The sequence below is a fragment of the Colias croceus genome, chromosome 23 (assembly GCF_905220415.1).
Source record: "Colias croceus chromosome 23, ilColCroc2.1".
Classification (NCBI taxonomy): domain Eukaryota; kingdom Metazoa; phylum Arthropoda; class Insecta; order Lepidoptera; family Pieridae; genus Colias; species Colias croceus.
In genome coordinates, this window is record NC_059559.1 from 4,083,152 (window position 1) to 4,104,245 (window position 21,094).

Genomic DNA, 21,094 nt, shown 5'->3' on the forward strand with positions numbered 1-21,094 from the left:
ATTTAATAGAACTTCAAATGTTAAACACTTCAAAATTCAAACTAAATGAAGCGAAATGAATGGTTCTTTACAAACATATTCCTCGCTACACATTCGCACATTATTAGTGGAAAAGCACCCTTAGACTTAAATAATTTAACATAAAATAAATTTGCCTTTTAAATAAAATATGCATTTCACATTGCTGTAGGTTCCATAAAGTACACAATATACATAGTAACCTATTTAGTAAAATACTTTTAAAGGAAAATAATATGTTTTTACTATTATACCAGAGAATTTAATTTCTTATGTCGCAGCCTACTGGAAAAATCAGCTGTTTCATTAATAGCCTAGTGTCTTTATTAAACGGCGCCATTTAATTAACTGTCTGTAAGATACTCAGTCATTAATTTTACCAGTTGGCTGCAACATTTATATATAAAGAAAAAATAACATAAATATAAAAACTTTAACGAGAGTAATCATAATACAGTATATCTTATATATAAAAATGAATCGCAAAATGTGTTGCGAAGCACAAAACTCGAGACCGGCTAAACCGAATTCGTTAATTCTTTTTTTATAATATTCCTTTTTTTATAATATTCGTGATAAGTATAGTTCTTATGGAGAAAAATGTACTACGGGCGAAATCGTGCGCTCTTGTGCCGAGCACATGTCAGAAATTAAACTTCTTTGACAGAATTCAATGATTCCAAAATCGTAGCCAGACTCCATGACGTGTTATTGTCATGACGCGCCCTTTAAATTTTACTCTAAACGCGCCTAAAGAAGTTTCACTTCAATTTTATTACCGCATTTAAAAAATTACCTTTCTAAACATAAAAATCACTGCACACCCGCACTAATCATGTCTTTGGCCACATTTTCGAACTCCGTCAGCGACATACCGTGGTTCGATAGCATATGACTTTTCATACTACACTTTTGCACGAACGCATAACCGCAGACCCCACACTTGAACCGCCTATCATTATTATGTATCCTCATATGTTCCCTTAACGTTTTCTTCCTTGCGTACGACTTATGACACACGGTACAACTGAACAACCTTTCACCGTTATGCTTGACCATATGTTCGTCTAACGACTGCTTTATGAAGAACCCTTGTCCGCAGTCCGGACATATATGATTCCTCTCCATCAAATGCACTTTTTTGATATGAGACGTCAATTTGGACTTTAGAATAAACGATTTATCACACACATTGCATTTGTATGTAGCCGCTGCTATGTTGTGCTCGTCGAACATATGCCTATTTCTTTGGTAGTAACTATTGAAGGTTTTGTCACAGTGTGGACATATCGTTGTATATCTAGCGCTTGTATTATGCGTGTATTTCTCGTGACACTGTTTCCGCACCCTCGTACTGAACACTTTCTCACAAAACGAACACTTGAACGTGCCAATTTCGTGTGTTCGCTTGTGATTTTTCAATCTGTGCTGATTTATGAAGCCCAAATCGCAAACTTCGCATATATAATTTCGGTAATGCCCATTCATGTGTTGTAACAGCATTTTGAACGTTTCAAACGTTGAATGACACAGGGCGCAGTTTAGTATTTCATCGTCCGTTATTTTGAATTCAAAAATATAGTCGTAGAGATCTGGATAGAATTTCTGGCTGTGTTCGTTCATTAGATGTTTCTTTAGTTTCGATATATTTTCTATATTCTTTTGGCAAAGTGTACATTGCAGATCTGTGATATCCATCTTGACGGCTAGGTTACTTTTGTCCAGTCTTTTGTGGTCTGTGGTCTGGTGGTATATACTTGATGTTTGTTTGTGGTTTTCCTCGTTGTGGGTTTTTAATTCTTTTATATTTGCGCATGTTATCTTGCAGTATGCACAAACTATTCCGCTTAAAGTTTTATTGAAGAATGGTGTACAATTTGAGTATTTTAATATCTTTTTCACGTTGTAAATGTGTTTCGAGTTGTCGCTGACGCTTATGGCCCCGTTTTCTTCTTTAACTCTCTTGATACGAAAGTCGGAAGGTAATTTTAGAGGTAAATCGTCACAATCTGAAAATTAAGAGAAACAAATTCAGACATTTACATTCACATAAGATATTATATAGTAGTATAAGAAATTACACGCGACGCTGGGTTAAATATTAGTTTGAATGTAATAAGAATGTACTGCGATTCTACACAGCTAGGTACCTAATTGATTTCGGTAGTTGATAACAAATCACAGCAAGTCAACGACTATTAGCAAAGTGAAGGTAGTTGGGTCAAACGTCGTATAAACAACGTTCGAGCCCCTAGGCACGATCCGTACGAATGCGCCACGAGTGATCGATCGAAGGACCTTCGCACACACGGCCTCCGTTAGGAGGCTGTGTGGGGAATACTGTTCGGGGCGGGAAGCCCCCTTCTGTAAGAATGTAGCGCCGCCCGCCAACATGGGCGTGGGGGGTGAGAGCCCTTATTATTTGATTATGACTCCGTATCATAAGAGTCGACCGACCTCTTTCTTTTACGAACCCGGCCACAGAACATATAAAAGAGATTAGAATGGCAATAATTCGCCGTTTCTATACGAACCGGTGTCGCCTGTGGGCGTCGCCAAGCCCGCGCAAGTCCGCTTACGCACATATTTGCAATTTCAAATCTAGCCAATCATAGCGCCGCGCGATCACGCGATTTAAAATGGAACGAATCATACGCATGATGATGATGTGAGCAGTGCTCATATCCTTGGCGCGTCTGCCCCGCCTACAATGCCTTTCTAACCTCTTTTATATGTTCTGTGGCCGGGCTCGTAAAAGAAATAGGTCGGTCGAGTCTTATGATACAATACGGAGTCATAATCAAATAATAAGGGCTCTCACGCCCCACTAATGACCCGCCGTGTTGGGACGGAGGGGGACGGGAGCGATGCGACACGAGTGGGCGGGGCGGGAGGCGCCAATTGCGCGTGGGAGTATGGGTGGGTGCGCCACGAGTCAAAGGAAAGCGGCAATTTATAGCATTCGACAGCTAAGCATGTTCTGACAGGTAACACTGACACAGCTATTCATCCACAAAAATATTAAATAAAAAGTTACGTCTAACAGTAGAGTTATTGCCATAGAAATCTAAATAACAAGACACATAGAAGTGCTATAATCTCATAATCGTAAGAAAACCGCTGTCGCCAAAATCAACACATGTAAACCGATAACTAAACAGTAAACAAGTAAACTATGCCTTTTATTGGACAGCTTGGTTTTAGTGAAAACTAACTTAAATAATAAATTTCGCATTTTAATATGTACCCTAACTCACGACTTTACGGTTTATTTTAGTATAACATCCCTAGGTACGTGAGATGTTTTGTTTCCTTTTACTTAGAAACTTCAAATACGAAAAAATTCGGCTACTCGACAACAGAGAGCGTTAATTTTTGATATATATAACTTTGAACCAACGCATAGAAATAAGGTTGGAATTTCATTAACGTCATTTAATGTTCATTCAACGCTTTAGTGATGTAAGACATCATCAGCTTTGTAATCGATAGTTAAGTGATAGTTAACAAATAAGAAATACATATATAGTTGTTGATTTTAATACAGTGGTAGGCTCATCTCGTGAGCCCACGGCAGACTGTAGATATATAAGAAATAAAAATATGTTATGTACTTAAATATTTATTTATCTATATATACAAATAATAAAACAGTCTCTGTACATTGTATAATATATTATTTAAAAAATGGAGGGGGTTTAGAAACTGAGAGTATAAATTTGAAAATCTCGAACACCTGATGCAGAACCGCGCCAGACCACCAAAACTATAAGAGTTATAACAATTGTGCCATAACAAAAATCGTTCCACATGATAGCATTTCCTGCTGAAAGTATAAATTTAAAGATCTCATAGGAAAGACAACAGAGACTCACAAACTTTCGCATTTATAATATTAGTAGTATGTCCCGAATACACATACAACAAAAAATTCAAAATCAATTAGAAAGTGAGAGTAAGAGAGAGAGTGTTGCTAGAGTACGGCGTGAAGAGATAGAACAAGAGCACAACGAAAGTAGTTTATAAAGAGATTTAAAAGTAAATAACCGACTTCAAAAAAAAGGAGGAGGTTATGAATTCGACCGGTATGTTTTTTTTTGTATTTTTTTATACATAAAAAAAAAACAACACCGATTAAATTAACAATTTTTTTTTTCCCAGTCGCGGATATCCATTTGTCCTTAGGACATTGTGGAAATCTACAAAGAATATATTTAATCTATACATATAATAAATCTGTTGAAGGGTCAATTCTGTACATTGAAAATATTGAAAGAATAAATAGCAGGGGGTGTTACTGGATCGATAACAAACCCAATTATGTGATTAAAAAAATTTTTGTCTGTCTGTCTGTCTTTCTGTCTGTCTGTATGTGAAGGCATCACGTAAAAACTAACGGTTCGATTTCGATGAAACTTAGTATAATTATACCTTATTATCCTGGGCATAAAATAGGATACTTTTTATCCCGGAAAAATACGTAGAAAAAAAATCTTAATTATTCCGCGCGGGCGTAGTCGCGGGCGGAAGCTAGTATAAAATAGTTTTGTCAACCTAAACGAAGAAAAACCTAGTTAACTACCAATTATAAATTATATTTTAACGTTACGTTACGTAAAAAAAATTTTAACTCATCACATCACTAGCTTGCGACTATTTACTTTTTATCGTTTACAATGCAGTACATTGCTTCTTGTAATTGTCATTTGATAACATCTGGCAGGTATAACAACCGACCTATCAGATGTTGACAATAGTAAAAGGCAATGTATAGCTAAACGTGATAAGAGGAACGGTCGACTGTGTCATTCGTATTACATACTTGTAAATATTCTTTAATTTTAAGGGAAAACGGCATTATTTCTAAAAAAAATATTTACCGATGAAATGTTATTCCTTTATTAGTATAATTACACCTTGTGGGAGTATTTCCGCATGGGAAATGCTGAAACACACCATGTTTACACACGCACGTCTCTAGAGCAACTGAACAGCGACGAACGCACTTGTGGTATGGTAACCACCTGAGCGGCGACAATGTCACGCGCTTACGACTTCTAGTGTCTTGTTATTTAGATTTATATGTTTATTACAATAGGCGACATTTGACAGATCAACCAAATTGAACAACATAGAATCAGAATGGTTTATTAGTAAAATCAAATCAGAAAAAAACTCGTAATTGAAAAAAGTTAAGCAAATGTGCAGTTCTAACAAAACGAAATAACATATTATTCTATGTCATCGTAGTAACCTAGTAAGGTTACGTTGTTGAATTTTTTTGAACTGTCAAATGTTGCCTATTTTAAATGACTCTATTATAGTATCTTAATAAATCTTCGCTCACCATCGTATTGTTCCGATTTTTTCCGTTTCTTTTTACGCTTTATACTGATGTCGCCGAGGCCGAGCATCTCAGCTAATTTGCCGCTTGCAGACGAATCTATTGCCGTTATATCGTCATTGTTTAAATCTGAAATAATGGAAAAGGAAGCTTATATTTTGAGGTCGAAAACACATTTATAAAATAACTAGCGGTCCGCCCCGGCTTCGCCCGTGGTACATGTTTACGTTTTCTCTACATAAGAATTAAGAACCATCCTCGTACTTCAAGGAATATAATAAAAAAATAATTATCGAAATCGGTTCAGCCGTTCTCGAGTTATGCACTTACCAACACATTTTGCGATTCATTTTTATATATAAAGATAGCTGCGCCCCGCGGTTTGCCAGCAGTTCTTGAGATTAGCGCGTTAAAACGAACAAACAAACTCTTCGGTTTTATAATATTAGTTTAGAAGTATACATATCAGCTTAATCAATTAAAGATATTTGGTTCAAAATTGAGTTGCAAGATTTCACAAGAAAATACATATTCATATATTTTTTATATTTTTCAGGACAATTTTCACACACGGCACGATCTGATCCCATACTAAGCTATCGCTTGTGTAATGGAAACCAGATGGCTGATAAACATACATACATACATAAACATTCTACGGAAATAAAAACTTCTAATAACGATATAGAAAAATCCCTCTCATTTCTGTCTAACCAAATGAGTGATTTCGAAACAAAAATTTATAACCTTGAGAAGGAACGAAAAGCCACTAACTTACTAATAGCACAGCTAGAAGATCAACATGAGAACCTTGAGCGTATCTTAAGGAAAACAAATATTGAGATACGAAATGTCCCAAAGATAAAAAGAGAAAATAAACCTGCAATCCTAAACTCAGTCACTACTCTTATGAAAAAGATTAATCTCGAAACGGCCATATCTGATGTCAGGGATGTCTATCGCCTGCCCTCAAAGGAAAATTCAACCACATCTACGATCATCGTGGAGTTCCTGAATGCGTTTACAAAGGATAAATTCCTAAAAAACACTAAGCTATATAATAAAGAAAATAAATCTTCCCGATTAAACTCAACGCATCTTAATTTCGAAGGTACGGCTACACCATTATATTTCTCTGAACATCTCACTAAAAAAACGAAAAGGTTGTTCTTTCTTGCTAGAGATTTTGCACTGGCTGAAAAATATAACTATTGCTGGATTTCTGATGGTCGAATTTTTCTACGCAAAGAGGAAGGCTCTCGGTATACGATTGTTAAAAACGAAGACACATTTAAACAACTTCGAGCTTCTCCCAAAAATGAATCCAAAAATCAACTCGGACCTTCTCCCCCCTTGTAATACTGTCACTTTTAAAATATGTATTCTTTATTTTGTCTTTATTCTTTTATTGCCAAACTATTGCCTTTAACTACTTCATACTGTAAATCAATGTACACTGCCTATAATACACATTCACAACACACACAAACGTACTTACCTTTCTTTAACAGAAACATTGCCGTTATATTTTTATTTTTATTATTAAACGAAGACCCGCCCTTTTGTAACACATTTTATTCTTATGTAATTTCAAATGGCTAATCAAGATGTTTTATTCAATGACATTGATAATACTGAGATTTACTCCAGTTTTAAAACGGATATTCCCGAACATTGTGTAAAACTGCTAGGCAGTTTACAATCTCAATTTACTATCCTAACTCAGAATATCAGAAGTATTCAAAAAAACTTTGATAATCTTACTATATTTTTAACGAGACTTAAATTTTTACCGGATATTATCGTGTTGACTGAATGTAGGCTTAATGAAACTGTTCCTGTAGTACATCTGAACGGTTATAAGTGTCGGTATTCCTATAACCATTTAAATCAAAATGATGGTCTAGCAATCCTCTATAAAGAAGAACTCAAAGTAACGATCGAAGAACCACCGTTTGAAGAATCAAATTGTCTGATTATTCGAGTTAACCTTGATATTACTATATGCGCTATTTATAGGTCTCCCTCTTATCGCAATATTACAAAATTTTGTCACTCTTTAGATAATATATTGCAAAGGTGCACCTCGCCTACGGGTATAATAATAGGAGATATGAATATCGATATCGGCACCCACACTCAAGACAGTCGTGCCAGTGATTATCTTGATGTATCTGAACATCATGGATTTTATCCTGGTCATCAGCTGCCTACCCATGACCGTACATGTCTTGATCACGCTCTCATTAAGACAAACCATATGACAAGAGTGATCGTCTGCGAATCTGGTTTGACTGATCACGATACAGTTTTAGTTGGTATTAGTAAAAAATTTCCCAACGAGTCAGCGGTAAAAGCCAAAGGAACCAAATACAAATTAAAAATAGACTATAGCAGTGTAACAAGTGATGTAAAAACTATAGATTGGACCAGACTCTTTAATTGCAATGACCCCTCAAAAGCCTTGGAAGAATTTACAGGAAAAGTAAGTAAAATCATTCAAAACCACTCCCTTAAAGTACCTATTAAAAATTCTAAAAGCATTAAAAAACCCTGGATGTCCTCTAACCTCTTAAAATGCATTCGCAAAAGAGATAGACTGCACATAGAAGCAAGGAAAAAAGAAAACAGAGAAAATCCTATTATTCAAAAACGCTATAAAGACTACCGAAACTATTGCAATAATACTATACAAAACCTAAAGAACGCATATGAGAAGGGACTTTTGGAAAAATCTGAAGGTAGCATTAAAAAGACTTGGGATGCAATTAAATATATCTGTAAGTTAAACAATAAAACATCGTCTTATTTTGACATTTTCAGCTCTGACCAGAATTCTACTCGGACCCTGAACAAAGTTAATGATTATTTCGCAAATATTGGTGAACAACTAGCTAAAGAAACGATGAAGCAAATCAATAAAACGGAGACTGAATTAGTTCAATTAGCTGCAAATTTAGATGAATCACACACAAATCCTGATAAGTCATTTTTTATAAACCCTACTAATGAGTTAGAAGTGAGTGACATAATTTCAAATTTGAAGAATGACTCCGCTCCCGGATGGGACGGAATTAATTGCCGTGTTATCAAACTTGCTAAATCCGATCTTTCTGCACCAATCACACACATATGCAATCTTAGCATTTCCACTGGTATAGTCCCCTCTCATATGAAATTAGCAAATGTTTGCCCAATACACAAAGGTGGAGATACTTCTAGTTTAGCGAATTTCCGACCTATATCACTTTTAACAATAGTTTCAAAAATAATGGAAAAGCTAATAAACAAAAGATTGCTTAAATACCTGGAACAAAATAAAATGCTTTCAGTAAATCAGTACGGATTTCGTAATGGCAAGTCAACGGAGGACGCCGTCACAAATCTGGTGGATTTCATAACTATGAGACTCGACGGCGGGGAGAAATGTGTGGGCGTCTTCCTTGATCTTGCCAAAGCTTTTGACACGGTGTCCAGACCCATCCTGCTGCGAAAGTTGGAGTTGTTTGGCATTAGGGGTACTGCACTCGACTGGTTCACGTCATACCTATCCAACCGAGAACAAAGCGTTTGCCTGGGTGAATACCTAAGTTCTCCCGCTGCAATAAGATATGGAGTTCCCCAGGGCAGTGTCTTAAGTCCTACGCTCTTTCTTCTCTACGTAAATGGACTCTGTTCACTCAAACTCAACCAGGCTAAGATTTTTGCTTACGCAGACGATACCGCTGTGATTTTCCACGGCAGATCTTGGAGGGAAGCGTATAGCGCTGCAGAAACCGGAATGCAAACTGTCGCCAACTGGCTCCACCACAACTTGCTTAGCCTCAATATAGGTAAAACCAAACTTATGAATTTTAATATAAGCAATAGGACCAATGCCCCGAAAGAATTATCCCTAACAATACATAAATGTCAAAATGACACTTCCAACTGCAAATGTACTGCTCTGGAAAATGTCACCTATATAAAGTATCTAGGTGTGATTATTGACAAACACCTTACCTGGAATTTACAAACTGATTTAGTAAAGACACGTGTGAGAAAATTAACCTACATTTTTAGAAAACTAAGACTAATTGCAGATATCAAAATGATCAAAATGACTTATTTTGCACTTTGTCAATCTATTTTAAACTACTGTCTCGTCTCTTGGGGTTCCGCAAAAAAATGTCATCTTATAAAAGTTGAGCGCGCGCAAAGAGCAATTCTTAAAACCATATTTAAAAAGAATTTAAGATATCCAACCAAAGAATTGTATCAAGAGGCTGGTATACTAACGGTGCGTCAGCTATACATACTAGCAGTAATTCTAAAATTCCATAAAATAGCTCCAAACACAATTATAACGAACGAACGCACTCGAAGAAATCCTGCATGGAGGAAACATAGCTGTAATATGTCTTTCGGTAGCAAGGCGTTTATATTCATGGGACCTCACTTATACTCCATAATTAACAAAAAACTAAATATCTTTCCTATGACCAAGTTCCGCTGTAAAAAATATGTTACAAATTGGCTATTAAATCTAGACTACTTAGAAACTGAAAATCTCGTTACAATAATATCTTGATTAAAATATAAATTCAAACATTTACCGACTATTAAAATAATCACTCATACAACATCTACACATACACATACACACACACTCATATACACGCACGCATACACACACGCACATATGCACACTTAATATTTAAATGGCAATTAAACTTTGAAATATTTTTATGTACCTAATACGGCGAAAGAGATTGAGCCCCACAACACAGGGGATCCTAGTGTGGGGTTCAATGCAGAACATGTAAAGTATATTATGTAACATTTCTTGTAATTAATAAAGAAATTTTTCATTTTCATTTTCATTTTCACATATATAATTTTTAAATAAATACTTATATACAGGGTGTCCCACTATTGGTATACTAAGCTTAAAAGAGGTTATAGTTGTGCATACGCTGAGTACATAAAAAATACTTACGAAATTCCAGACGCAATTTTTTCTAATCGATGAGTTTTTAAAACTCTATGTGTATACTGTATAGTGTATACCCATAACAAGCAACCCGCCCAACTTTGCCACCAGCACGTAAGCTATCGTTTGAGATTATGTTTTTATAGACAAAATGCTCACATTAGAGAAGCGATATATGCCGGCTGCGCGAAGCTAGAGAAGAAAACATGAATTTTGAGAAAAAAATTAGCAAAAAGTTTTTGACGTAATTTTGTTGTTTAAGTATTTTTTACGTGATCAGTGTATGCAAAACTACAAATCCCTTCGCGCTTAGTATACCAATAGTGGGACACCCTGTATAGATAATTAACACCCAGACACAGAGCAAACATCTATGTTCATCACACAAATATTTGCCCCGGGTGGGGATCAAACACACGACCTCTGGCTTGGAAGGCAGGGCGACTGCCAAGCCAACCGGTCAGTCTACATACATACATTGCAGTTTAATAAAAAACTTGTAAAAAAGACGTGTGGCACTCGTGGACTGCCGCGGTAAAGTTATTGCATGCTATGCCTTCAAGCCACACCTCAGCCCGTCGGAGTGGGAACGTGAGGTTTTTTCGTTACGGAATTTCTCGATTCGGTCCCCGCGCTCAAGGCCCGCGATAGAAGCTATGCAATAGCTTAATAAAATGATCACTTACCAAAAAGATAGTCATCATCGTCCATAACTTCTTCTTTGATAACTGATATTTTTTCGGCTGAAAAAAAGATAAATTTCCACATAAATATGGTGTGCGAATAAAAATAGAGTTAAAGTTACAAATTTATAAAGAACTAGCGGTCCGCCCCGGCTTCGCCCGTGGTACATGTTTCGCAATAAAAGGTAGCTTATGTTCTTTCTCAGGGTCTAAAGATTGTCTGTGCCAAATTTCATCAAAATCGGTTGAGAGGTTTATGCGTGAAAACCATACATACATAATCACAAACTTTTCCTCTTTATAATATTATTAATATAGTATAGATAGGAAAAAATTCGATCACGAGGCGGGACTCGAACCCGCATCCTTCACGCCATTCCGGGACGGATGCCTGACCAACTCGGCCACTCGTGACCCACCAGAGCGATCGAATTTATTCTATTCTTTCAGTTTTATGTGTGTAAGGGACACACCGCGCGCCATCTATACAAATATATAAAACTAGCTTCCAAAGAAAAACCCGCATAGTTCTCGTTCCCGTGGGATTTCCTGGATAAAACCTAGCCTATATTACTCGTGGATAATGTAGCTTTCGAATGGTGAAAGAATTTTTAAAATCGGTCCAGTAGTTATGAGCCTATTCATTACATCAAACAAACAAACAAACAAAGTTTTCCTCTTTATAATATTAGTGTAGATTATCAGTAATAAAAAAAAAACTCCTTCCATAATTTTCTTTCGATTGCGCCATTCTTATCTCTACTGAGGCGATTTATTTGTATTCCAATATAAAAAAAATCATTACATAGTTGTGTGAAAAAATAATGTATTTGAGTTGCATTTTTTGCAACATTTCAATTATAGATGAGATAATATATTATCAACTTGAAATAATATAACATAATCTACACAAATATATAAAACTACTAGCTTACCGCCCGCGGCTTCGCTTGCTTTCTCTAAAACGATTTGAGATTTAAACTATCCTATCTCTCAAGTTGGATCGAACTGCACATGGTGTGCGAATTTTATTATAATCGGTTTTTAGGAGTCTATTGAGGACAAACATTGTGACACAAGATTTATATATATTAAGAAGAATAACACAGTTTTTTAGCAGGCATGGAACGCTGATTCTTTAGTCAATTTATTTATTTAGCCATTTTAAACTTACCGGTCCTTGCACAAAGTTTGAATTAAATCTATCCGTTTAAAGAAAATAACTAACTAAATCGAGTCTACCTGAGTTGGTTACATACAAACATAAAGGTGAAATTTTAAAATTTTGTATGCTTTAAATCACTTAATTAGTGAGTTAAAAAATAAAAACTAACTTTTAAAACTATCACCCATATTCATCAAGTCCTTCTGACACCTCAACACTTGGTGCTTGAAGTCGAATGCGTCCCGGAGACGCGCGATGCAAACCTCGCATATACCGTTGTCAACCTCCATTTGTTCCACTGTTATCTGTGAATTTGATTTCATTTGATTAGTGTGAATTTGATTTTATTTGTGGAAATTCGATTTGATTTGAGGAAATTTGAAAGATACCATTTGAGGAAATTTGTTTTGAAAATTTATAATAAGCTGAAGAGTTTATTTTTTTGTTTGAATACGCTAATCTTAGGAACTACAGATCCGATTTGAAAAATACTTTCGCTGTAAGATAATCAGCCCATTTATCGAGGCAGGCTTATCATCACGGTAAGACCAACAGAAGCGGAGCAATAAGGGGAAACCGCGGGGCACAGCTAGTTTATGATAAAAGTTGAATTTGTTCAGTTTGTGAGGGTCTTAGTTTATTAAATGATCTAAAAACCACTGAACGCATTTGGGTACTAAAAATGGCAGTGCTTATGTATTCAATTGGAACATCAGCTTTACAAATACTTGCATTTGCATGCGGGTTTGACTGCGGATAAAAACTCACTAGTATATAATCACTACATAGTATAAAACAGAGTCGCTTTTCTCTGTCCCTATGTCCCTTTGTATGCTTAAATCTTTAAAACTACGCAACAGATTTTAATGCGTTTTTTTTTAATAGATAGAGTGATTCAAGAGGAAGGTTTTAGTATACAATCTATTAGGTTTTAGACAAAGCGGGCGAAGCCGCGGGCGGTAAGCTAGTAAGAGATAGAAAAAAAATAATTATCACTAGAAAACTATCCACTTTATATTTATATAAGGCTACCTAATTCTGTAAGAAATACTATTAAAATCACTTCTTTCCCGTTTATCTTACTTCTTTACTTGTATTATTTCCAGAAATATAATATAATAATGTTGACTCGCGGCATTGCCCGCATTTTCAAAGAAAAACCCGTATAGTTCCCGTTCCCATGGGATTTTCGGGATAAAACCTATCCTATGTGGTAATCCAAGTTACCCTCTATATGTGTGCTAAATCTCATTGTAATCGGTTCAGTAGTTTTCCGTGAAAGAGTAACAAACATACCCACCTACACATACACATACATCCATACTGTGTGGATGGATGTATGTGTATTTGTGTGTGTACTTTCGCATTTATAATAATAATAATAAAATCGTCTTTATTTGGTTCTCACAACATTAAAAGGTTACAGAAACTTAGTAATACTACACAATGTATAGTAGAAGATAACGTTGTGAGAAACTGGTGCCTGAAATAGACTACATAGAAATCTGAGGTACAGGTCACCGTCCCCCTCGCGGATATCATACGAGAATACACAAGTGTACGTACCTAAATAATGCATAAAGTTATACAAATCTTATCAGAAGACAATTTTACTTAAAAAACACTAATACAAAAAAATAAAGAGAAAAGAAAAATATATTTTAATTTTAATTTAAATCCTACCAAATCTTAAAGGTATGAATGTGAGTATGCTAGTGTGTGTGCGCGCATGAGTGGGTGTGTATGTGAGTGTGTGTGAGTGAGTGTGTGCGCAAGTGTATATGTTTGTGTGATTAATCATATGTGTAGGTGTGATTATATGTTTATATCAGTTTACATAAAGTGTTCGTAAATTGCAGTAGAAAGATTCCAGAGTAATTTTAAATGAGGTCTTTAAGAAGGTCTTCGGTTTGTTGGTAATCCAGTGATTTTAAAAAAGTAGAAACTGTCTTTTTGCAGTTGTAATTGTTCAAGGGATAAATGTTTAATTTCTTATTTATTTTATTATAAAGAAAGGGTCCCATAAAGCAAAAGAAATTATGTGAATGAGTTGATGAAATGGCGGTAGATGAACAAATTGTGTTATTATGGCGCTTATTCTTGAGTAAAGTGGGGTCAAATACCAGCTTTGAATGTTGCTTCATAATGGTGTGAAGTATGAATGTTTGTCTAACCGAAAGCACACCCCACATCCTATAGAGCTCTAACGTGGGGTAACGATATGGAAGTCCAGCACTCACTTTAAGTATGGCACGTTGAGCTCTTTCAACTTCAATAAGGTGTGACTTTGCACAACCGCCCCAAGATGTAACACAATAATCTATCAGTGAAGTGCAAAATATACAATATATATTAAGTAAGATAATTATTAATAAGACATTTTTAAGCATTTTGTGCTCAATTTTTGACACAACAATCTATTTATCTGATTCTCAGCCTTCTAACCAATTAAGAAAAATATGAACATGTTGGTAAGCTCGAGAACAGCTGAACTGATTTTGTTAATTCTCTTTTTATAATATTCTTCGAAGTATGAGGATGGTTCTTATGGAGAGAAAACGTAAACATGTACCACGGGTGAAGCCGGGGAGGACCGCTAGTAGTAAATATATAATTAATTAATAAACTTTGGCAGAATACAGATATTTTAGTTATTACTAATTTAAAAATATGCCTTATAAGAATTAGGTCTGTACATGCTCTTATAATTTTTTGAAGTTATTCTTCTTTTGGCGCGATGGAGAAAAATGATGAGAGTGAATTTTTACGATGCACGCACACCGACACCTAAATTTAACAGCATGAAGTTAGTTCTAGGTGGTATGAAAATTGATAACTATGTTCAAGTTGTATATTCTAGTATTTTTTCCATACGCCAACGGCCAAAGAAGTATAACTTCTAACGCGTGTACATAAGTACACACACTCATTTTTTTTTTATAAGCATTCATAAGCATTCAAAGACATTACTTATCAGAATTAAAGAGAATAAATTTGTTGGTTCATTATAAACATAATATTAAACTTTTTTTCAAAGAAATAACACCATTTTTAGGCCATTACATGCCAATAAATGCAACTATAGCTAAATATATGCAAGCCTACACAAAATACATAAAAGGTGGAAATCACTAGATAGTTTTAAGTCGCTGTCTGTCTGTCCCTATGTATGCTTAAAACTACGTAACTTTTGATGCGATTTTTTAAATAGAGAGTGATTCTGGAGGAAGGTATAGGATATAATTTGTTAACTTTAAGACAAAGCGGATGAAGCTGCAGAAAGCTAGTTAGTAATAATAAAAACAAAAGAATAATTACATGAATTTCGAAGCACTCCTTTAGCATATCGGCGTAAATTTCATCTTTTCCCAAACATGTATACGTAGTTTTTATATCTTTGTCCGGTGGACGAGCAAGGCAACATCGACATAATGAATTTGTGTCCATATTTAAATAATACTTGTATGTGAATTAAATAATAACAATCAACTAAAATGCAAGGATCTTCATTTCAATGCTTGTTATATTTTTGACGTGATCAAATAATTGTCAAATCTATTTTGACAAATGACAATCATCGTGATGGTAGAAAAGGTAGTTAAACAATGGATACATTTCTACCATTTTCTACCAAAGCTGTGTCCTGCTCTCGCTTATATGAAACGTCAATCATAAAAGGAAGACAGGTTATTGCAATACAGCTTAAAGGCCCTACACACGGTTCAACACAACCAACAATCTGCTGAAACAATTTGTTGCAGTCAATGATTGCAGTCGCGATTGAGCGTTCTCTACTCACGATTCATTCAAACCTCAATCTGATGACACAATTTCATTCCGCGATTGCTTGCCACAACGTGTGCACGTCACGTTGATGCCTGGCCTGATGCTGAACCTCAACGCAATAATACGCATTATTAATGGATACACTAATTTATGAAATATAAGATAATTATCTTTGTAAAGCTTGTATTTTTTCCAATTTTATTGATAGATTTCAAGGGCTATAAAGTATAAACGGCTATAAAATATAAACATCTTCCTCAAATATGTAAAAATGTCTTTCCCGCGTTTATCTCAAAACCGCCATTTTGCGATTACTGCATTACTCACGATTCAATTTCAGTAACAATCTGTTGACACAATCTGCAGTGAGCTGACAGATTGTGTCGTCAATAGTATAGTTGAGGGCACGTTGGGGGCGTACCCCACCATGTTGCGAATTGGATCGGCGCGGAAGCAACCCGACAAATTGTCTCAGCAAATTGTGTGCGTGTAGTTAGTAGTAGTGTAGTAGTGTTAGTTAACGCGGCAGCGCGATTGAGCCGAGATTGGAGCAATCACAATACTCACGTTTCAACACGCACACAATCTGCTGAGACAATTTGTCTGGTTGCTTCCGCGCCGATCCAATACGCAACATGTTGGGTTACGCCCCCAACGTGCCCTCAACTATACTATTGACGACACAATCTGTCAGCTCACTGCAGATTGTGTCAATTGAATCGTGAGTAGCCTGCTTTACATTGCACAGCGAATGGGTAGGTATTTTATTAGTAATGCCGATTGCCGCGGCCACACACTCGACGAGTGGTATGGGAAGTAACGAAGAAAGTAAGCAGAGATAGGTGTGGCCACGTTACTCGTCATGCCACTCGTCGTGCTCATCGTCCTGCTCACTGCTCCCTATTTTGTCGGCTTTTGCGCGCGAGTCAAAGGACCGGCAATGAGTGCGAAATGAAGAGCGTCGCGATTAATCGCGCGAGTAAAATTTTTTAAACCTAAATGAACTTAATAAAATGTAAATCTAATATAAAAGTAGTAAAATATCTCAATTTTATATTATTTTTTGCAAGTTCACGGCTTTTCGGGAATCTGCAATTAGATATTTAACACTGAATAATTTTCAACTATAACAATTATTCAAACTCACGTGCGCGCGCTCGCGCGCTCTAGCTTGATAATATGTATATTTTACTCTAAGCTATAGCCTGTACATTATAGTACTGTAGTAAATTACAGTTACACATTAATATGTACTGTTTACTAATCTGTGCTTAAATGTTTCTCAAATTTTAGCAAAAACCTGAGGATTTCTAAAATACCAGAGAATAAATTTATGGACACACTGTATACAAACCGTTTTCTTGCCTTTTACACTAAATTTTCGAAACAAACAAATCTGCCACAACATATAACATAATACCACATTATTGCGGTAAAAATTCAGGATAAAAATTTTTTAGTTTTATAGATGATATTGTTTACATAGGTTTACATGCACATTAATTAATGTCACCTACTTGGTACGAGTCTAAGTACGAGTGGTACACAATGCACATGCCACATGGCAACATTTAACATTCTGCGGTTTTTTGCCGATAACCGTTCGCGACTCGCGTCTGCCCACAAGGCACAAACGGCACAAACTACAAAGTCAAGAAAATGGCGGAGCTTCGATCGAATAGCAGTGATACGGCACTGGTTTATTATTAAGTTATTTAAATAAGTGGACTGTTAAATAAGTGTTATTTGTGAGTTAGTGAAAATATAAATTATGGAGACTATTTTAAAAGATGGCATGTGCCGTTGTTGTGCCTCAGAGGGAACGTTTAAAGATTTCACGGCATCCTACCAGTGGATGGGAGTTGAGGAGGTTTACTCCGACATGCTGAAAGATTGCTTTGATATCACTGTAAGTATTATAATTCATTTGTATAAACTGCAGAAATATGCATCTAAACGCTATTTATAAGCATTTGTTTATGTTAATTTTAAGAACATTATGTGCATGTTTTGTTGATCTATCGATTCTATTTAATTAAGGTAGAGGCACTAATGCTCGACACTTTAAGAACAACATTTTATACTTTAAAATCAAATATATTTTATCACAAATGACAGTTACAGATTTTTTTATTACTGCAGTATCATCTAAACAATCACTTTTTAATATCAACGCTTTATTTATGAGCATATTTTAAACTTACATGTATATTCTTTTACACTTTGTCAAAGGAACTAATAGATAACATCGCCAAAACAGTAAACCACCAATAATAGACATCTATTAGCACTAATACTAGACAACTGTTTAATCATCAACAAAATAACTAACAATTATATATTATCATATCAAGTTATTCATGAACTTGTAACAGAAAATCAAAATACTTAATCCTATCACTTGTAATTTTTGGCATGTCGAGGACTTGTAACTATTTATTTATTACTCACTTATACACAAGTTTAGTTAAGTTATCCATCAACTTGTAATGCAAAATCAAATTTATACTTAATCCTATCACCTGATATAATCATATTTGGCGCTTTGAGGACTTCAACGATTTGAGATTCACTTATGTTACTAATATCTTTGTCGTTTTCTCTAAATATTGTTTTGGTTTGATCACAGCTGACCATAGCCATAACTTCGATATCTCTATGTGATATTTTTTGTACAATGCATACAAACTTATGGTATTTCTTTTTTCCAGGAAAGTTGATGATCACACCTTGCTTGATTTGACTTTTGTCATGGCAATTTTCATCATTTGTATATTCGTTTTCTTCAACATCATTCTCACACTTGTCAGATACATCATCTACGCTATCTCCAGAATCCACCCATTCTTCTTCAGTACTTGTGTCACTATTATAATCAGTCTTATAAGTTTTCTTTTTCACAGTATTTTGGTTTTTCTTAGCTAGTTTCTGAGCTGTCTTCAGTTTTCTTGCTTTTTCATTCTGTTCTTTCTTCTTCCTTCTTTCCTCTAATCTTCTTTTTTTCTCTTCCTCTAATTCATTTTTCTTCTTCTCCTTGTTTTCATGATATTGTTGCCATTGAACTAAGGATATAACAGAGGGTATTTTTTCTTTCTTTCTTTTTTTGGAGTTTTCTTTAGGTGTTGGCCAAAACAAAGCTCTTTTGAAGGGACTTGGTATTATTATACCCATACCGCTAGAGTTTTTTTTTGTATTCCTGATGTGGATGGCATCATCAAGTGTGTACTCATGTTCATGCTGTGAGGATTTTGGAAAGTATTGTTAACAGTTAGTTTAATAGGTGTTTTAAAGTTTTCTGCCTGGGCGTCCAATGTAACATTATGATTGTTATCATTTATAAGTGGAGGTATTATTTCAGTTGTGCTGATATTATCAGGTAGTTTAATAGGTGTTTTTGGGTCATCTGTCAGGGTAAATAATGTTGTCTCAACATTGCCCTTAAGCAGAGGTATTATTTCAGTTGCACTGTTATTATCAGGCAGTTTAATAGGTGTTTTTGGGTCATCTGTAAAGGTGTATAATGATTAATGTTGCGTCTACATTGCCGTCAAGTGGAGGTATTATTTCAGATGCACTTTTAGCTTCTGGTACGAAATTCTGACTTGTCAAGTTTTTTAACGATAGTTCAACATTTTTGTATAATTTAAACGTCTTCTTTGTCGCCAAGCCATTCATCACAATTTTTACTTAACTATTTTTTCGGTATCTATGTACTTTTCCAAAAACTTTTTTCCAAGTTCCAATTCCTTAATCTTCGCCATTTTCTGGAATTTTGTTAAATCGGCTGATTCATTGTTTGGCGTTTCCAGGACACAGCACACTTCGTCAGGATTCCACGGTGTTAGTCCGCACTTACGAAAACCGTTTTGAAATATTGCAGGTACCAATGTATCCTTCAGCACTTTGTTTAACAAAGGACAAAAATTTGCTTTGCGTAAAATAGGCGAATCAATATTTTCCAACCGCCAAGAATGCACTGCAGCTTTCCATGCTCTCTTGAGGCTTCTAAAAACTGCGACATCCATTGGCTGAAGTAAATGCGTAACATTCGGAAAGAGAGCAATCAAAATAATGCCATTTTCGGAACAAAATTTGCTGACATGGAAAGAAAGATGTGACATATTATAACCATATATAAAAAGCAGAACTGGTCTTGGAATATTCTTGTCATCTAACCATTTGTTGAAAATATTGCATATATACTCATAAAAGGTCTCTCTGGTCATCCAACCATTATCCGAACGCCCAATACCCCAAGATTCAGGAACTGACGTACTTAAATCTCTTGGTATCCTCTCATATTTAAAAATTACCATAGGAGGTAGAACATCTCCAGCAGCATTGCCACCTAGAAGTACAGTATAGCATTCTTTTTCATCCATATTAATTTTTTGGTACACTGATTTATCTCCTTTATCTGCTAGGACTAGGGTTGCCAGGCCATAAAATGCAAAGGCCGGACTGCGCACTATAAGGCCGGACATTTTAGCCTAAAAGCCGGACATGTTTTTTTTATTGCCAAACAATGTTTTTACAGCTGGGCTGTTGAAAAAAGTATTTATACGTGGTGAAAAGTGAGGATATTCGATATTTATTAAAAGATGGACATAATATTTATATAAAAAAACTCGTTTACGAATTTGAAATGTTTATTAAGTTACACTATTACAGTTTTACTTACAAATGGATCATCAGTCTTTTGTAGATAATTAAATATCATTAAAACTAAAAAACAAATGAATATAGCTCTCTTTTGGCATTCTTAATACTATAAACTAAAAAATATAATAAAACAAATAAAAATAATCATTCTTCTGGAAAGTAACAAAAAGATAATATTAATTTTACGGCTAGGTAAGAATTTACTTTATAGTAGGTATTTATAGAACAATTTAAAATCTTTAAAAAATAACAAAATCTAGTTATATTTGGCACTTGCACCTACTTTGTCAAGAATTTCGTTTTCCTTAGAAATCATATCGTAAAATTCTTTACATGTTAATTTTAAATTGCATAACAAGAACATCATCTTAGCAATTGTATCTGTTTGTAGTCTACTGCGTTCCTTTGTCCACTGGGCGTTTATTAAAGAGAAAACTCTTTCAACGTTGGCATTGTGGCCTGGT

The 21,094-nt window shown here is 35.2% G+C and overlaps 2 protein-coding genes across 2 annotated transcripts in view; one reads left to right on the forward strand and one right to left on the reverse strand.

Annotated features, from left to right (window-relative positions):
• Positions 1-620: 620 nt before the first annotated feature.
• LOC123702332 (zinc finger protein 354A-like) lies at positions 621-15,716 on the reverse strand. The gene is made up of 5 exons (XM_045650051.1): positions 15,501-15,716; positions 12,352-12,487; positions 11,021-11,077; positions 5,366-5,491; positions 621-2,027 (listed from the first exon to the last, which is right to left on the reverse strand). The coding sequence occupies exons 1-5, from the start codon at positions 15,627-15,629 to the stop codon at positions 832-834; spliced, it is 1,644 nt and encodes a 547-aa protein (XP_045506007.1). The 5' UTR covers positions 15,630-15,716; the 3' UTR covers positions 621-831.
• Positions 15,717-17,564: 1,848 nt separating this feature from the next.
• The window catches only part of LOC123702570, a 95,682-nt gene continuing 92,152 nt past the window's right edge, over positions 17,565-21,094 (forward strand). The window contains exon 1 of the mRNA XM_045650344.1: positions 17,565-17,877. Coding sequence (XP_045506300.1) covers positions 17,740-17,877 — 138 coding nt within the window. The 5' untranslated portion in view covers positions 17,565-17,739. The remainder of the gene's footprint in view (positions 17,878-21,094) is intronic.

Bases quoted from the DNA above. Each gene is read 5' to 3' on its own strand.
- LOC123702332 (XM_045650051.1), bottom strand. From the start codon at position 15,629: ATGGACACAAATTCATTATGTCGATGTTGCCTTGCTCGTCCACCGGAC. The intron at 12,488-15,500 runs GTAATTATTCTT...TCAAATTCACAG, and splicing joins AGGAGTGCTTCGAAATTCAT to ATAACAGTGGAACAAATGGA. The intron at 11,078-12,351 runs GTTAGTTTTTAT...TCTTTTTTTCAG, and splicing joins TATGGGTGATAGTTTTAAAA to CCGAAAAAATATCAGTTATC.